Source organism: Saccopteryx leptura, chromosome 2, assembly GCF_036850995.1.
Source record: "Saccopteryx leptura isolate mSacLep1 chromosome 2, mSacLep1_pri_phased_curated, whole genome shotgun sequence".
Lineage (NCBI taxonomy): Eukaryota > Metazoa > Chordata > Mammalia > Chiroptera > Emballonuridae > Saccopteryx > Saccopteryx leptura.
Window position 1 is genome coordinate 306,298,099 of NC_089504.1, and position 18,539 is coordinate 306,316,637.

An 18,539-nucleotide genomic window follows, 5' to 3' on the forward strand; every position below is an offset into this window, starting at 1 on the left:
GGCTCGTACCACTCCCAAACTCAGTCAGAACAAACTCAAATTCACTCGTCCACCATCCTAAGTTTGTGAGGCCTGACTCTGTTGGTCCCAACTTCTTTTAAGGAGTTTGTCCACTGTCCCATCTCTTCCTTTGCCTGAACTTTTAAAAATCTAAGACGTTAAAAAATATAAAAAGAAGTGCAGAGAATAACCTAATAATCATATTCCCACTACTCAGGAATAACAACAGTTTTTATTTTATTTTATTTTAGCGAGACAAAGAGAAGGTAGAGAGATGAGAAGCATCAACTCACAGTTGAGTCACTTTAGTTGTTCACTGACTGCTTTCTCATATGTGCCTTGATGGGGTGGGGTGGGGCTACGGCCGAGCCAGTGGCCTCTTGCTCAAGCCAACGACCTTGGACTCAAGCTAGTGACCTTGGGCTTCAAGCCAGCAATCTCTGGACTCAAACCAGTGACCATGGGGTCATCTCTATGATCCCATACTGAAGTTGGTGAGCCCATGCTCAAGCCAACAATGTTGGGGGTTTCAAACCTGGATCCTCGGCATCCCAGCTCAATAGTCAATCCACTGCACCACCACCTGGCCAAGCATAATAACTCTTTTAGAATCATTTTATTCCCTGGCAAGATTGCTCGGTTGGCGAGAGCATCATCCTGATACACAAAGGTTGTTGGTTTGATTCCTGGTCAGGGCACATACAGGAACAGACTGATGTTTCTATCTCTTTCTCCCTTCCTCTCTCTCTAAAAGTAATAAATAAAAAAATTTTTTTAATGGAGATAGAAGTAATTTTATTATATTTGCTTCCATACTATTCTTTAAAAAAGAAATAAAGTGTAACAGATTTATCTGAAGTCCTCTCTGACCAACACCCCTTCCCACTTTTCCTCTCATAGTCCCCTTTCTTTAAAGACTTTATTCACTTTAGAGAGAAGAGAGAGAGAAAGAGAAAGAGAGAAGTGGGGAGGAGCAGGAAGCATCAACTCCCATAAGTGCCATGACCAGGCAAGTGCAGGGTTTTGAACCAGCAACCTCAGCATTCCAGGTTGATGCTCTATCCACTGCGCCACCACAGGTCAGTCCCCATCTTCCCCTTTCTTGACAGAAAAACAACAGTTCAGTGGGTTTCCTTCCAGTCCACTATTATCCTTTTATAGATAGAGTGGGGCAAAGCAAGCTTACAGATGTTCCCATGAAAAACAATATAATAAATAATAATACAAGAATAAACTGTACTCAAAACTATAAACCTACTTCCCAACACAGAGGATAAGGATTTAGCTCTTTTTCATTCTTTGCCCACAAGGACAAAAAGCAGGGTGTGGTGGAGAAGCTCATAGTAACTGTTTTCAAAGCTGGAAGGAAAATTATGAGCGGAAATTGAGCAGACTTGAAAAAGCTCAAGTCTTGGTCAACAGTAGGGAAAATGTACATTGCGGCACCACCAAAAAGCTCTGAACTGAAAGCAGCAGGTACTTCAGAGGGTAAAAATGAAAGCAGGAGGAATGATCTCTGACCCTCTACCTAACTCTGCACAGTCCGATGACTGCCCTTCCCAACCTTGGCTGTCAATTTATTCTCTGCCGAAGGCAAGCAGAGGGTCTGCAATATTTAAGGCATTATGTTCTAGCTTCCAGAATTCTTTTTCTTTCATGTAAGCATTGCCTTCCTTCTGGGAATGTCTCCAGTTATTTAATTTTTAAAAATTTTTATTGATTTTAGAAAGAGAGAATGGGGAAGAGAGAAACATTGATTTATTGTTCTACTTATTTATGCATTCATTAGTTGCTTCTTGTCTGTGCCCTGACCAGGGATCGAACCCTCAACTAACTTTGGCATATCCAGATGACACTCTAACCAACTGAGTTACCCAGCCAGGGCCCAGAACTAATTTTAAGATCAATATCACCTAACCAGGCAGTGGTGCAGTGAATAGAGCATCGGACTGGGATGTGGAGGACCCAGGTTCAAGACCCCGAGGTCGCCAGCTTGAGCGCGGGCTCATCCGGTTTGAGCAAGGCCCACCAGCTTGAGCCCAAGGTTGCTGGCTCGAGAAGGGGTCACTCGCTCTGCTGGAGCTCCCTGGTCAAGGCACATATAAGAAAGCAATCAATGAACAACTAAGGGGCCGAATGAAGAATTGATGCTTCTCATCTCTCTCCCTTCCTGTCTGCTCCTCTCTCTGTCTCTGTCACTAAATAAATAAAGTTAAAATGCTTTTTAAAAAAAAATTTCAATATCTTTCTGACTCTTGAGCTTTTGTACTGTAGAAATATCCCCTTGACTCACTCCAGGCATTTGAAGAATTGTCTCTTTGTCACAAAGTTTTGAAATTTTATACACTGTATTAATATAGATTTACTTTCATCTATTCAGCCCATTCCCTAATGTCCCCTTTCATTCTGGATATTCTCATCCTGCAATTTGGGGAACTTTTTGAATTACTTCTTTGGTTTCCCCCCACCATGTTCTCCGTTAGCTCTTTCTGGCACATACTCAGATGCTGAACTTCCTGGACTGGCCCTCTAATTCATTTTCTTTCTTTTTGAAAATTGAAAGACAAAACTTAACGAAGATCTGAAAAACGATTCCTAAAAGGCCAACTTTTCCAGAAAACTGTAGCTACACAATGCATTGTATTTATCATGTTACAACATGCATTAGACACAACTATAAAAACCATAAAACAAGTCTCCATTAACAATCTGAGCAAAAATAAAATGCACCTTTCTCATTTTTTATTTCTTGTTTATTGAATTTTAACTTTTTTTTACTAGAACGCTTTCATTTTAAAAGCCTTGTTTGTATTCTGAATGTTCACTTCTTGAAACAGCGTGTTCTTTCACAAATACAATAACTTCAGTCTCTGAGGATATTAATGATTTCTTTTGGATTTGATTTCTTCTTCATGCATAGCCTCTGTTTCCTCCAAGTTATTTATCTGCTTTCTTGTGTTGGTCTCTGTATTTCATATGAAAAGTTTTCTTCATATATCTGGTGACTTTGTCTCTCTGCCTGAACGTTAAGCATGACATTAATGGTTCCCTGGAAACGCTGTGAGTATGGATGTGGTCTTCACCAGGGGTGATGTGGCTGGCCTATTTTTTCATGAAACTCTCATGTTAATGTTTTCAAGTCTTCTCTCTTGGGCTGATCAGATACCTGAGAGAAGTTCTTTCAGTCTCCTGCATGAAAGATACATTCCTGCCTGCCAGGGTCTGGAAGCTGAATGAACCAAGTGAGGGAAGAAGCTTTATGGTCTAAACACCTCATAAACTTGTACTTAATTTCCGTTCCAGTATGGTATTTCCATCTTTAGCTGTGCTTGGTGTCCCTCAGTAACAAAGTTGGCAGGAGCAGCAACTGGGTAAGGATGGAGTTGAGAATGACTGAGGAGCATGCCCTGATGTGTGACCCCAACCAGTGAACAGTGCTGAATAAATAAAGGATGAATATCAGTTTCTTTCCAATGCTCCAACTCCTTATGTTTTGTAAGCACATCCCATTGAAGAATTAATATATCCCCTTAGTAATCAATTCTAGTGGCAGCCCAGGTAGGCAGCTGCTGCCTCTGAGCTACAACACATGCCAGGTGGCTGTACTGCAACTCCCTTGTGCATTAGAGAGAAGAAAGAAATCAGTTATAGAGCTGCTAATCTCTGCCCGACAGCTGGAGGATGAAGCTCTGTGCTGGTTCTTTATAACAGGAAGGAAATTCTGAAAGCCAGGGTGTGCAGAGAAAGCTTAAGTCCTTGTGTCTGGTGTACTTGTGGGCTTTGTAGAAATGACAGTGCTCAGTTGCCTTCCCATACGTAGCATCAGGCACAAATTTGAAGACCAGGGTACGAGATTCCATTCAAGGTAGGACAACTCCACAAATGAACAGAAACAAGCAGTACTACAGGGAAGGAGATCAAGCCAGGTAAGATTTTGTAGGACAGACGGTGCTCTCCCTTCTCCTTGCCAGGGAAAAAATAGTTATTCCAAAGATGAGATGTCCATTGGCCTTCTGGGATTGTCAGTGACTCTCTAAGCAACCATAAATTATAAGATCCCCTTTACTACTCTGGCCAGATAGCTAAGTTGGCTGGGACATCATCCTGATACAAAGAGGTTGCTGGTTCAGTCCCTGGTCAGGGAATGTGCCAACACCAATCAATGTTTCTGTCTCTCCCTTCCTCTCTTTAAAATCAATAAATAAAAATTAAAAAAAAAAATTTTTTTAAATTTTACTTCAGTTTCTTTGAGAATAGAGAAGAGATCATTTATCCATTCTATCACTCAGAGTCAACTGCATTTTAATATATTTTGGAGTTTTTTAAAGTATTATTTACAAAGTTAAAATCTTATGGAATTTGAAATTTTGTCTCCTGCTCTTTAATTTGTTATCATAAGCTTTTATTTCCCTTTATCATTAAAAATATTTTTTGCTAAACTTATTTATTTATTTTTTACAGAGACAGAGAGAGAGTCAGAGAGAGGGATAGACAGGGACAGACAGACAGGAACGGAGAGATGAGAAGCATCAATCATTAGTTTTTCGTTGCGCATTGCAACAACACCTTAGTTGTTCATTGATTGCTTTCTCATATGTGCCTTGACCGTGGGCCTTCAGCAAACCAAGTAACCCCTTCCTCGAGCCAGCGACCTTGGGCTCAAGTTGGTGAGCTTTTGCTCAAACCAGATGATCCCGCACTCAAGCTGGCGACCTCGGAGTCTCGAACCTGGGTCCTCGGCATCCCAGTCCGACGCTCTATCCACTGCGCCACCGCCTGGTCAGTGCCAAACTTAATTTTATGTGTGTTTTTTTTTAAAGCAAATGTTTTTTTTTATTTATTTGTTTTTAATTTATTTTTATTTTTTTTACAGGGACAGAGAGTCAGAAAGAGGGATAGATAGGGACAGACAGACAGGAACAGAGAGAGATGAGAAGCATCAATCATCAGTTTTTCATTGGACACCTTAGCTGTTCATTGATTGCTTTCTCATATGTGCCTTGACCGTGGGCCTTCAGCAGACCGAGTAACCCCTTGCTTGAGCTGTGACCTTGGGTACACGCTGCTGAGCTTTTTGCTCAAACCAGATGAGCCCGCGCTCAAGCTGGCAAACTCGGGGTCTCGAACCTGGGTCCTCCGCATCCCAGTCTGACGCTCTATCCACTGCACCACCGCCCGGTCAGGCGCCAAACTTAATTTTAAAGGCTGTAATCATTCCCCTATTTTTGGACATTAAAATAGTTCCAGATACCTTTTAAAACTGATTTTAGAGAGAGAGGAAGGTGGGAAGAGGGAGAGAGAGAAACATTGACTTGTTGTTCCACTCATTTATGCACTCATTAGTTTACTCTTATATGTATGCTGACTGGGGTTGGAACCTACAATCTTGGTGCATTGGGAAGATGCTTTAACCAATTGAGCCACCTAGACAGGGCTGTACTTTTTTGTTATTAAAAATAAAATGGCGCCTGACCAGGCGGTGGCACAATGAATAGAGTGTCAGACTGGGATGCAGAGGATCCAGGTTCGAGACCCCCAAGGTCGCCAGCTTGAGTGCAGGCTCATCTGGTTTGAGCAAAAGCCCACCAGCTTGAACCCAAGGTCGCTGGCTCCAGCAAGGGGTTACTCGGTCTGCTGAAGGCCCGTGGTCAAGGCACATATGAGAAAGCAATCAATGAACAACTAAGGTGTTGCAACGCGCAATGAAAAACTAATGATTGATGCTTCTCATCTCTCTCCATTCCTGTCTGTCCCTGTCTATCCCTCTCTCTGACTCACTCTCTGTCTCTGTAAAAAATAAATAAATAAAATTAAAAAAATAAAATAAAATGGCGCCTGACTAGGTGGTGGCACAGTGGATAGAGCGTTGGACTGGGATGTGGAAGACCCAGGTTTGAGTCTCCAAGGTCGCCAGCTTGAGCGTGGGCTCATCTGGTTTGAGCAAAAGCTCACCAGCTTGAACCCAAGGTCGCTGGCTCGAGCAAGTGGTTACTCGATCTGCTGAAGGCCGGTGGTCAAGGCACATATGAGAAAGCAATCAATGAACAACGAAGGTGTCGCAACAAAAAACCGATGATTGATGCTTCTCATCTCTCCGTTCCTGTCTGTCCCTATCTATCCCTCTCTCTGACTCTCTATCTCTGAAAAAAAAAAAAAATTAAATGGCCATACACGTTTTTCCACTTACACTTTCTAAAATAAATAGCAAATTAAAAATAATACAGGAAAAGTACACAGAAAGTTAAAAAATCACTCCAAATTCCATCACTCAAAAATATCAGTATTCAGAAGGGTGGTGTGACTGGGGCTTAGCTAGGACTGGCCTATCTCTGCCAGTTTCTTTTCTTTTATTTATTTATATATATTTTTAGACGTTTTAAAATTAATTTTTAGAGAGAGAGGAAAGAGACAGAGAGAGAAGGGGGAAGGGCAGGAAGCATCAACTCCCATATGTGCCTTGATTGGGCAAACCCAGGGCTTTGAACCAGCAACCTCAGTGTTCCTGGTCAATGTTTTACCCACTGCGCCACCACAGGTCAGGCATGCCATTTTCAATTTTCAAAGTATTTTGTTGTTGTTGTTTTTTGTATTTTTCTGAAGTTGGAAACGGGGAGGCAGACAGACTCCCGCATGCGCCCGACCCGAATCCACCTGGCATGCCCGCCAGGGGGCGATGCTCTGCCCATCTAGGGCATTGCTCTGTTGCAACCAGAGCCACTCTAGCGCCTGAGGCAGAGGCCACAGAGCCATCCCCAGCGCCTGGGCCAACTTTGCTCCAATGGAGCCTTGGCTGCAGGAGGGGAAGAGAGGAAGGAGAGGGGGAGGGGTGGAGAAGCAGATGGGCGCTTCTCCTGTGTGCCCTGGCGGGGAATCGAACCTGGGACTCCTGCACGCCAGGCCGACGCTCTACCACTGAGCCAACCGGCCAGGGCCTTCAAAGTATTTTGACTGTAATCCTGTTACTTACATGTACCTATACGTATATCTGATCCTTGGCACCCAGCCTCCAGGAATAGAAATAAAATTGGATTGTTGGGTATATTTTGTAAGTGTGCCAGAATTGGTGTGCGGAAGAGTCCTTCAGTTGCATTATGCTGTGATGGCCTTCAGTACCCTCTTCGTACAGCAGTTTGGAAAATTACCTGAATTTAATTGTCATCATATTTCAACATGAAAAGGGGACTTATCTGCAGAAAATGGAAAAAATGGTTAACTCTTTTTTTTTTTTTTTTTTTGTATTTTTCTGAAGCTGGAAACGGGGAGAGATAGTCAGACAGACTCCTGCATGCGCCCGACTGGGATCCACCCAGCACGCCCACCAGGGGCGATGCTCTGCCCCTGGGGGGGGGGGTCGCCCCATTGCGACCAGAGCCACTCTAGCGCCTGGGGCAGAGGCCAAGGAGCCATCCCCAGCGCCCGGGCCATCTTTGCTCCAATGGAGCCTCGGCTGCGGGAGGGGAAGAGAGAGACAGAGAGTAAGGAGAAGGAGATGGGTGGAGAAGCAGATGGGCACCTCTCCTGTGTGCCCTGGCTGGGAATCGATACCAGGACTTCTGCACGCCAGGCCGACGCTCTACCACTGAGCCAACCGGCCAGGGCCTTAATGGTTAAATCTTTTATCTTCGAACATTGAATGAGCAAAAATTTCCAGCTGCTATCCTTTATTTTTATGATTGAATTAATGTTCCGTTTAATTAGGATGTAACTATTTAATACTCAAAAGAGTTTGGAACAACCCAGCTCAGTACTGTCGCTATATTACCTTTTGCGAGTGTCTTTCTGTTGTGTCAGATGCCAGTTTTTAGTTAGGTATCGGTAAAGCACAACCTTGAAAATTCGACCAAATGATACCTAAGTTCTTTTGGGACTGATTTTAAACTTCCAGACCCAGAATGTGCAAAAAGTTGCCACAGAAGGAATTCTTCTAAAAACAATGTCACTTAAGTTTGGAAAGGTGTCTGAATACCAATTTCACATTAGTAGAAAAGTCAAGTTTAAGTTAAGCCTGAGGAAGGCGCTCTTCTCACGTGACGCCACCGCCTTTCCTTTAAATGCCTGCTCACGTGATCGCAAACGTGCACACACAGAGGAAATTCACGCTGACAGGGTCATTCCTCCCACACCTTTTCAACCCTAGGATTTCTCCACGGAAACTGTAAACCTCTTCTCACTCCTTTCCTTTACATTAGCCGCCGGCGCTAGAGCTCCGTCTGTCCTACCGGATCAGACTTGCCGGGGAAAAGGGAGAAGGAAACTACAACTCCCGGGGGGCATCGCGGGCACCGCCCACGGCGGCGCGCGGTGTAGGTCGGGGGCTGAGGTCCGACGGTCTTTCCACCGCGTGCGCCCGGGAGCAAGCGCACTACAGGTTCCGTGGACACTCGCGCGCGAGATGGGCCGGACCCGGGCCGGGCGGGGCCGGGCGGGGTTGGCGGGGCGGGGGCAGGGGCGGGAGCGGAGGGCTGGCTGGCAGGCGGAGGCAGGGGGTGGGAGCGGAGGCGATGAAGGGGAGGAGTGGTGGAATGGGGGAGGGAAAGGGAAAGGCGGCGGGAGGCGGGGCCGAGCCGGAGCTGGGGCTGGAGTCTGAGCCGGCGGTTGCAGTGAAGGCGGTGATGTCGGTGCAGGTCGTGTCAGCAGCGGCTGCCGCGAAAGTGCCTGAGGTGGACCTGAAGGAGCTAAGCCCCTCCGAGGCGGAGCCGCAACTGGGACTGGGCACGGCGGCCGTGAGCTCCATGGCTCCCCCGGCGGGCGGCGGGGACCCGGAGGCTCCCGCTCCCGCCGCGGAGCGGCCCCCAGCCCCTGGCCCGGGCTCGGGGCCCGCTGCTGCTCTCAGCCCCGCCGCCGGCAAAGTGCCTCAGGCGTCGGCCATGAAGCGCAGCGACCCTCATCACCAGCACCAGCGCCACCGTGACGGCGGCGAGGCCCTGCTCAGCCCCGACGGCACCGTGACCGAGGCGCCGCGCACAGTCAAGAAGGTATTGGGGCCGGGCTGCTTTTCGCCGAGAGAGAGGGAGGGGAACCGAGATCCTCTCGGTACCGCAGCACCGCCCTCCATGCCCTCCCTTCTGATCACGGAAACCCCTTTCCCCCTTAAGCCCACTCAGAGATGCCCCCACCCGGCTCCCAGTGCTGGGCAGCGAGGACTCCAGCCGGTGCGCCGTACTTCGCTATGATTAACATGGAGGTAGCGCTCTCCACTACTACTTGAAAAGGGCAGGGAGAGGAGAGGCACCCAACACTGCCCCTCCCTGCACCCCCAGCGTACTCCGGTGTTATTTTTCAGACTTTCCGGGAAGAAGACCCCAATGGTACAGAGAAACCTTACCACTTAGAGGAGTTCACTTAGCAATTAGGGTGGAACGATCTTTTCTCATTGTAGTTAGGAGTAAGCGGTAGTTACCTCGCACTGACATCTCAGTTGTCTGGTTTCGGGGCAGATGATGATGATGACTTGATACCTTTCTGTGGTCAACTGCTTCCAGAGAGCAGTGCCGATGCTGTACCCTTCACTCCAGATACTGCAATATCCTTGCATCCTCTCTGAATGTAGAAGGGTCAAGGGGAGATTCTCTTCACTCTTTTCAGAGGTTTGTCCTCTCTGCTCAGTAGTTGGACACCAGGGTTATTAGACTGGGTGGAGAGAACGTTTTATTGGTTTCTTTTATTATGATCTGAAAGTGGTAGGAAGAAATGTTTCTACTTATGGGAAAGGCTATCGTTGTGAGGCTTTCTGTCTCAGTTGTCAGCTTCCTTCAGATACAGTTTTGAAGAAGCAGTAGCTTTGGAGCACCAGGGAGTAAGTGTGCTTAAATGTAGGATACTTCCCTACTGCTCTTATAGTGGCTATGCATGGTGTGTCTCTCCTCTAGTAAAGCTAGATCAGCACAGAAAAAAGGGGACAAATATTCGAAAAGACAGCGACGTGGATCATGTGAAAAAGGATTATGGTGCTAATTTCCAACAATAAGAACACGGTCATTTATGTTTTTTTATTGTTGTGAATTATTATATATTTTTGGTGAATTACTTAATTCTTTATCAGAATAGCTCCAAAGTGATGAGAAGTTTGCATTGGTTTCACTGTAGACTCAACTGAAATTTGAACTTTGGATCCAGCCTAACTTTTGTTCTAATAACCTCACGATTAAGGTATAAAGCAGATACCCCTTTCATTCTCATTACCCAAATATAGATGATTTAACAAATGATGTCGGAGGCAAGACTGAAGGAATTTGTTTAATAATGATTTAGGACCGTGTCTTTGCCCTTTGCAGTATGGAACTCCTCTGGGAGGAATTATAGGAGGAGAGAGGCAGCTGCCTCTAGTACCTAGATATGAGTCTGGAAATCTAAAACATATTTCTGCTAGTTCAGTTCCTTTATAACTTTCACCAAATCTTTCCCTGCGATTAAGGGGTTTTTTGTGTGTCAAATCTGTAATTTGATTAGATCTCTTGAGGGTAAGAGTATTTAACAAATGGTTTTTGGAACAGGGGATTTATTGTCAGGCAGAGCTGATTTGACTCCTGGTACCCCCACAAAGTAGCTTTTGGGTAATTTCCAAAATCTCTAAATCTTAGTTTCCTCTTCTATAAAATGAGGACACCAATCTAATATGATAGAAGATTAGAAATATTTGTAGAGGGCTTTAGCATTGAACTTGGCATATATAGCAGTGACTTCAGAAATAATAGCTGTTATTAAGTATTAGTTTTATTTTAGTCCTCCTCCATTATAGCTTAAATGCATGTCACCATGACCTCCTCTGAACAGTACACACAATTCAATACATTCTATATAAAGAAGTTTAAAAATTGCAGGCCAGCATATCAGTCTTTTTCCTTAATTTTAGGTGCGCTTCTTGACCATTTTCCTTGTTTCCAAATCACCTTCTTCCTGTTTTTCCAGCATCAAAATGTAGGTTCCATGATTCTAGATTTACTCAGCACCTTAAGGCTGTGGAAGACAGGGCCAAGCTTGCCTTACAATGTTAATTACAACCAAAAAAAATAACTATGCTGCTGGAAGTTGAGCAGGTATGACTCTGGGCAAGGATGCAATTATATGACACAACTAAAGGCATTGACAAACTACATACTTTTTGGGGATAGAATATTTAACTTTTCTGGTATTGAATTGGTTAAATTAAAATAAGTGCATGCCCTTTTTTCCTCATGATGAAAGTCACCTCACCAAGTACTACAGTGTGTAGATTGTTTATTTAATCATTCTGACCTTGACTCCCTTCTGCTTTTATATAGTGCAGGGAGAGGCTGGAGGTACTGAGGGATTAAAATAGCTGCCTTTGGCTATATAATTGGTGACTGTTGCTTTATTTATTTTTAAGTTTTATTTATTGATTGATTTTTAGAGATAGAGGAAGTGGGAGGAGAGAGAGAGAAACATCAGCCTGCCACTCCACTTGTTTATGCATTCATTGGTTGAGTCTTGTATGTGCCCTGACTGGGGATTGAACTTGCAACCTTGGCATATCAGGACAATGCTATAACCAACTGAGCTACCCAGCCAGGACTTTGGTGACTGTTGCTTTAATTTTGTAACTGTCACATACAGGTTTATTTATCTTAAGTCACATTTCCATTAATGGTTTCTCTTACTTCATTCATGTATCTGTCATCAGTTTTCTTAGTTCCATTACTCTGCCTAACCACACAAGGGAAATAAACTTTTTATAAGAGCCAGAATTCCTAAGTTCAGTAGTTAATAAGAATAAACATATGGTGTGCAGGTTACTTAGTCGCATCTTATCTTTGGCACAATTTACACTGTGTAATTTGCGATGCTTTGAGGGCCAGATCTTGTCATTGTGGCTCTGATATATTTGTATATAATGCTTTTTTTCATAAGCTCACATCAAGTGAATCCAATAAACCAAAAATCTCTATAAGAAGTGGTCAGTGAAAATGGAAGAGAAGTTCCACAGTCAGTGATAAAGTTGGGAGGATTTCTTCCCTATGGTTCCCCACCACTACCACCACACACCTGTGCTCTTAAAAATGGGGTTATAGGAATGTCACAGCATAGCAAGGAAAACAAGGCAGAAGAGGATTTATTTCAGAAAAGTTAAAACTTTCTGACAGTAAGGCTGTGAGCCAAGAACCATAACTAGTTTGTACTTACGTCGGTATCAGTAATGACCATATTCAAACAGATTTTTTTTTTGGCAAGGATATCCACCTTGCATTGGCTCCGTTGCTGTCAGCAGAGAATGAGTTGAGCCACGTTACCGCTTTCTTGCCTGAATTCTTTAAGCTTTTGATTTGGTTAATTATGGGTTACTAAAATGGAATCTTTTGGTTCTAGGCATGGGAATGTGGGAACAGTGTGACTCCTTTTGCTGGTTAGGAACTTACAGCCTTGCAAAATATTCAGTAAATTAGCATAATGACCCTAATAATAGTTACCATTAACTGGCCTTTTACCGGATATGCCAAGAATTGTTGGAGGCACTTTTTTTCTTTCTCTCTCCCTCCCTCTCTTTCCTTTCCTTCCCCTTCTCCTTCCCTTTTCTTTTCCCTTTCCTATTTTGAGAGGGAGAGAGGGAGAGGGAGGGCTAGAGAGAGAAGTATCAATTTATTGCTCCACTTAGTTGCATTGATTGCTTCTTCTGCGTGCTTTGACTGAAGACCTTGGGCTCAAGCTGGTGACTTTGGGTCGAGTTGGTGACCCTGGGCTTAAGCTGGTGACATCAGGCTCAAGCTGGCAATCTTAGGTTTCTCACCTGTGACTTTGGCGTTCTGGATCAACAGCCTGTCCACTGTGCTGCCACTGGTCAGGGAATGGAGGCATTTTTCTAATCCTGACAACAGCACATTGAGATATAGGTGTCTTTATCTCCACTTTACAAATAAGGGAATGAAGTCCAGAGAGGTAAAGTGCCTTGTCCAAGGTTATACATCTAGGAGGTGGCAGAGGTAGGATTTGAACTTTTGTCTTAAATCTTTGTGTTTTCAAAGCCATTTCTTTTCATTATGCTATGCTGATTCTTTCTAACTTCCTAGATGCCTGGTTCTGGTCTTCTCCCAGAAAGAAGTCTTTGAGAATACTTGTGAACTCTAAAGTGTGTGTGTCTGGTTTAAGGTTTAGGTCATCCCCAAACCAAGTCAGGGCTTTAGGAAGAGGATTGGGGAAAAAGTTGTACAAATGCAGAACCTCAAAGAATTGTAAAATTAGCAGAGAGGAAGAAGAGCATTGTATAGAGGAAAGCATTTTAAGACCAATGATGCATTTTCACATTACTAATTTACTAATAATCTGAGAAATGTACTCTTATGTTTTAAATTATAAATAAATATGGAGTACCTAAGGCATATACTTCCTCTTCATGTCCAGCTAACAGTTTTTCCCTGTTCTTTAAGTCCCACCTTCTTTATGAATCAATCTCTAATTAAACCTTTTGCAAGTTAGAAGGGAAAGCATACTGTTATATATATATTCCTGCTATGTATGTACAAGGCATTGTATTAGAGCTTTACATATACTATTTTATTTAATTCTTTTAAGAGCTCTCAGAGATAGGTAGGGTTAAATTTGTTTTATTGAGGGTTGAAGAGATTAAGGGATTTGTTTCAAGGTTACACATTTAATAATGTGATGGAGCTGACAGAACTCTAATCTGTTTGACTCCAAAGCCCAAACTCAGTTTCTTTTCTTTATTTTTCTTTTTCCCTCATTGATTTGGGGGGGGGGGGGACAGAGGAGAGAGAAAGAGAAGCACCAACTCACTGTTCCACTTAGTTGTTCCATCTAGTTGTGCACTCACTGGTTGCCCGTTATGTGTCCTGACTGGGGATTGAACCCATGACCTTGGTGCACTGGGCCAACACTCTATGGAGCCATCTGGCCAGGGCTCAGTTCCTTTTCTATTAAAATATTTCTCTTTAAAACTGAAACTGAATCTTAATCTGTGTATTTTTTGTGGATGTTTTTGTTATTTTACTGTTAGGTAGTTTCCTTTTATTTATTGAGCTTATTTAATGGTCTTAACAGATATTTATGTGAACATGTATGAAACTTCCGAGAAGCCCTTTTATTGTTTTAGAATTTGTGAATTATATTCTCTTTGGACCTGATTGGGAAAGATTGAACACTAAGAGCTGTTTTAGGAGGTTGCTCAGAGCTGAAGTTGCAATTATGTATTCTTATGTCCTGAAGAAAAACTTAGGTCCTTAATGTCCAGTTAATGCAAGAAATGAATTGTTAATGAAAAAGGGAGAGTAAGGCCCTGGCCGGTTGGCTCAGCGGTAGAGTGTCGGCCTGGCGTGCGGGGGGACCCGGGTTCGATTCCCGGCCAGGGCACATAGGAGAAGCGCCCATTTGCTTCTCCACCCCCCCCCCTCCTTCCTCTCTGTCTCTCTCTTCCCCTCCCGCAGCCAAGGCTCCATTGGAGCAAAGAAGGCCCGGGCGCTGGGGATGGCCCCTTGGCCTCTGCCCCAGGCGCTAGAGTGGCTCTGGTCGCGGCAGAGCATCGCCCCCTGGTGGGCAGAGCTTCGCCCCTGGTGGGCGTGCCGGGTGGATCCCGGTTGGGCGCATGCGGGAGTCTGTCTGACTGTCTCTCCCTGTTTCCAGCTTCAGAAAAATACAAAAGAAAAGGGAGAGTAAGTTTCTTTATTATATCAGTGTCAAAGTGTTACCCTACCCACAATGAAAGGAAAAAAAGAGATACAATTTTTTTTTTTTACTTTTATTGATTTTAGCAAGAGAGAAAAGAAGGGGGAGAGAGAGGGAGGGAGGAAGGGAGAGAGGGAAGGAGAGAGAGGGAGAGAGAGAGAAGAAGAGGAGGGGAGGGGAGGGAGGGGAGCGGAGGGGAGGGGAGACAGGAACATCCATTGTTTCTATATGTGCCCTGAATTGGGATCAAACCAGTAACCTATGCACTTTGGGATGACACTCTAACCAGCTGAGCTATCTGGCCAGAGGAAAAAAAAGAAAAGATTTGTTGGAATTTTTATTCACTCTTGGCAAGTTGAATTTATAAAGGATATGCAATTTCTTTCTGGTGGTTCTTGTTTAAATAATTCAGAGAGGTACAACACGACATTGATGGGAGAACAATCTGTCAGTTGCTCTGGTCTGCTGCCCTGCCATTGTGTTCAGGTGATATACATAATTAGAGGAGCTGAAATTCCATTTACCCAATAAGAGGTTCATTAAGCTTGATCAGGTTTCTATGGTATTTGTAGGAGCTTTTTATAGTCTGAATGACCTATGGCCTGAGATTTAGAGCTGAGTGAGCGGACTGGAAAGTGGTCAATTGAAATTTCTTCTGTAACAGTTCTAACCCTAAAACTATTTTGATTAAATTAGATAATTTAAGACATTGCAGTTCCCCTCTTCCCTAACTATATTTCACAAAAATTCAATTAACCATCTTCCTTCTTGGGTACTACATTAGTAGTTGGTGATTTCCTATTCTCTTTTTCAAGTGGAAATGTATCTGTTTGGGGCACTTAGTTCTTTGCTCAGAACCTATCTATATTACGGAAGGGTACAGAGTTTTTAGCGCCACTAGCAGAATTTCTCTGACTATAAATCAGGCAGGCCTTTCCTTAAATTCTTTCTGAATACTACAAAACTGTCATTGAAAGTTAAGTTAACCTGAGGCTAAAGCTGGTTTTATCTTTGCTACAAACTTATCTCCTGCTGCTCCAATGTGAACCCTTTTAATTACTCTAAAAGAAACTCTTCTCTTGGCTTCAGTAGTAACTTTTCACTTATGGCTCTACCATTTACTGAGTACTTAGTCTTTGCCAGACATCTGTCTATCTCATCTTGTTTAATTGGAACATCTTTATCAGATGAATATTATTATTTTACAGATGAGAAAATATAGTCTCAAAGAGAGTAATCAATTTCCCCAGGGGTTTGCCAGTCTGTGATGCCTTTGGCATTAGTGAGATGCAACATTGCCCATAGCAACAGTGGGAGACTTTGCCACACTGCCAGCCCCCTTCTTCTCTGACCAAACTACCATATAAAATCTGCTTAAGCTACTGCTCCTAGACTGCTACTAAGACCCCTCTGTGGCCTGACCAGGCGGTGGCGCAGTGAATAGAGCTTGGACTGGGATGCCGAGAACCCAGGTTCAAGACCCCAAGGTCGCCAGCTTGAGCGTGGGCTCATCTGGCTTGAGCAAAAAGCTCACCAGCTTGGACCCAAGGTCGCTGGCTCGAGCAAAGGGTTACTCAGTCTGCTGAAGGCCCGCAATCAAGGCACATGTGAGAAAGCAATCAATGAACAACTAAGGTGTCACAACGAAAAACTGATGATTTGCTTCTCATCTCTCTCTGTTCCTGTTTGTCTGTCTCTATATCTATCCCTCTCTCTGACTCTTTCTCTCTGTCCCTGTAAAAAAAAAAAAGGACCACTCTGTGCAACCTTTTGGATCTCAAGATCTATAACTTGCTCCTTTATTATCAGCAAATTCCCATGTAGCATTAGCGTCTAGCAGCATGATCCAGTTGCAGGGGTCTCAAACTCGCGGTCGTGCGGCCCGCAGACTAATCAAACTTCGTGGATTAGTCTGCGGGCCAGTCTGCAGGCCACACAAAATTGGCGGGTGGGCCGCATGCGGCCCGCGGGCCGCGAGTTTGAGACCCCTGACAGGGTCTGCTGTGGGGGTGCTGTTAGTGTGGCACCTGGTATCCAGACCTATAATGATGCAGCCTAAGCTGCAGCATCTCTTGCTTGATATAAACAAACACATCCTTCCAGAGCCCACTTTGTATATGACTTTGGGTGGTGTTTTTAGCTGAGTAGCCCTGAAGCAGGTTCTTTGCTCCAAAAGCTACCTCATATCCCTTTAATAAATTCTTTTTCTGTTTTACTCAGCCAGAGTTGCCTTCTGCTGTTTGTGGAACTCTGAGTGATGCACTGGTTGAACCTAACCATCTGCCTTTTTTTAGTTGTCTGCATCCATGGAGATGAGAGTTGCTAGAGAAAATCAGAAAACCAGGCAGATCAGTGTCACTGATCTGTCAAATTCATAACTGTCAGCCTCATATGCATTATCGGTATTGCCAAGCAGTGTTATATGTTTCTCTAGTAAATTCCTTTTCCTACTCATTAGAAATGGCTATTTCATACCATCTCTATTTATTTCTAATTTCTCATGTTCTTTTTAAAACATGAAATTAGATTAAAATTTTATTTTATTAAATTTATTGAGGTGACATTGGTTAATAAGATTTATAGGTTTCAGGTGTACAGTTCTGTAATACATTTTCTGTATGTTGTATTGTTTGTTCAGCATCCCAAGTCAAGTCTCCTGTGTTCTTATTTTTAAACCAGTGATATGCCTTATACTTTACTATAAAAACAGAAGCTACCCAGCCTGACCAGGCAGTGGCACAGTGGATAGAGCGTCAAACTGGGATGCGGAAGACCCAGGTTCGAGACCCTGAGGTCACCAGCTTGAGCCTAGCTCATCTGGTTTGAGCAAAAGCTCATCAGCTTGAGCCCAAGGTTGCTGGCTCCAGCAAGGGGTTACTCAGTCTGCTGAAGGCCCGTGGTCAAGGCACATATGAGAGGGCAATCAATGAACAACTAAGGTGCCACAACGAAAAACTGATGATTGATGCTTCTCATCTCTCTGTGTTCCTGTCTGTCTGTCCCAATCTGTCCCTCTCTCTGTCTCTAAATAAATAAATAGCCTGACCAGGTGGTGGCGCAGTGGATAGAGCGTCGGACTGGGATGTCGAGGACCCAGGTTCAAGACCCCGAGGTCGCCAGCTTGAGCGCGGGCTCATCTGGTTTGAGCAGAAGGCTCACCAGCTTGGACCCAAAGTTGCTGGCTCGAGCAAGGGGTTATGTCTGCTGAAGGCCTGCGGTCAAGGCACATATGAGAAAGCAATCAATGAACAACTAATGTGTCATAATGCGCAAGGAAAAACTAATGATTGATGCTTCTCATCTCTCCGTTCCTGTCTGTCTGTCCCTGTTTATCCCTCTCTCTGACTCTCTCTCTGTCTCTGTAAAAAAAAAAAAAAAGAGAGAGAATAAATAAATAAATAAATAAAATCTTAAAAAGAAAAAAAAACCCAGAAGCTACCCAGATAGGATATCTTCGTACCTCCCGAATCTATAGCTCTTTCTGCATCTGGGCCTTCTCTCTACTCACTCCCACCTGTTATGATAGAGGACAGACATGTCCTTCATTTTATCAAGGACCAGGGTCTCCATACGTGCTCCATGTTTTAGATGTTCTCTATTTGCTTTTAACAATGTTTTGTACCTTACAGAAGACAACTTTAACACTTCTTTTGATATTTATTTCTAGGCATTTTTAAAAAAATGTTTATTTTATTGATTTTAGAGAAAGAAAAGGGAGAGAGGAGAGAGACAAGAACATCTGTTCCTGTATGTACCCTGATTGGGGATTAAACCGGCAACCTCTGTGCTTTAGGACAATGTTGTAACCAACCAAGCAATCTCGCGAGGGCTATTTCTAAGCATTTTTAAATACTGTTATGAATGCAATTGTTAATTTTCAGGTTATTTATTGCTAGTATATAGAAACA

The 18,539-nt window shown here is 43.8% G+C and overlaps 1 protein-coding gene across 2 annotated transcripts in view; it reads left to right on the forward strand.

Moving 5' to 3' along the window:
- The first annotated feature begins 8,558 nt into the window (after positions 1–8,558).
- Positions 8,559–18,539, forward strand: part of AHCYL2 (adenosylhomocysteinase like 2) — a 164,377-nt gene continuing 154,396 nt past the window's right edge. For both annotated transcript variants that reach the window (XM_066362655.1, XM_066362656.1), the window contains exon 1: positions 8,559–8,975. In XM_066362655.1, the coding sequence (XP_066218752.1) occupies positions 8,613–8,975 (363 nt within the window). In that variant the 5' untranslated portion in view covers positions 8,559–8,612. The remainder of the gene's footprint in view (positions 8,976–18,539) is intronic.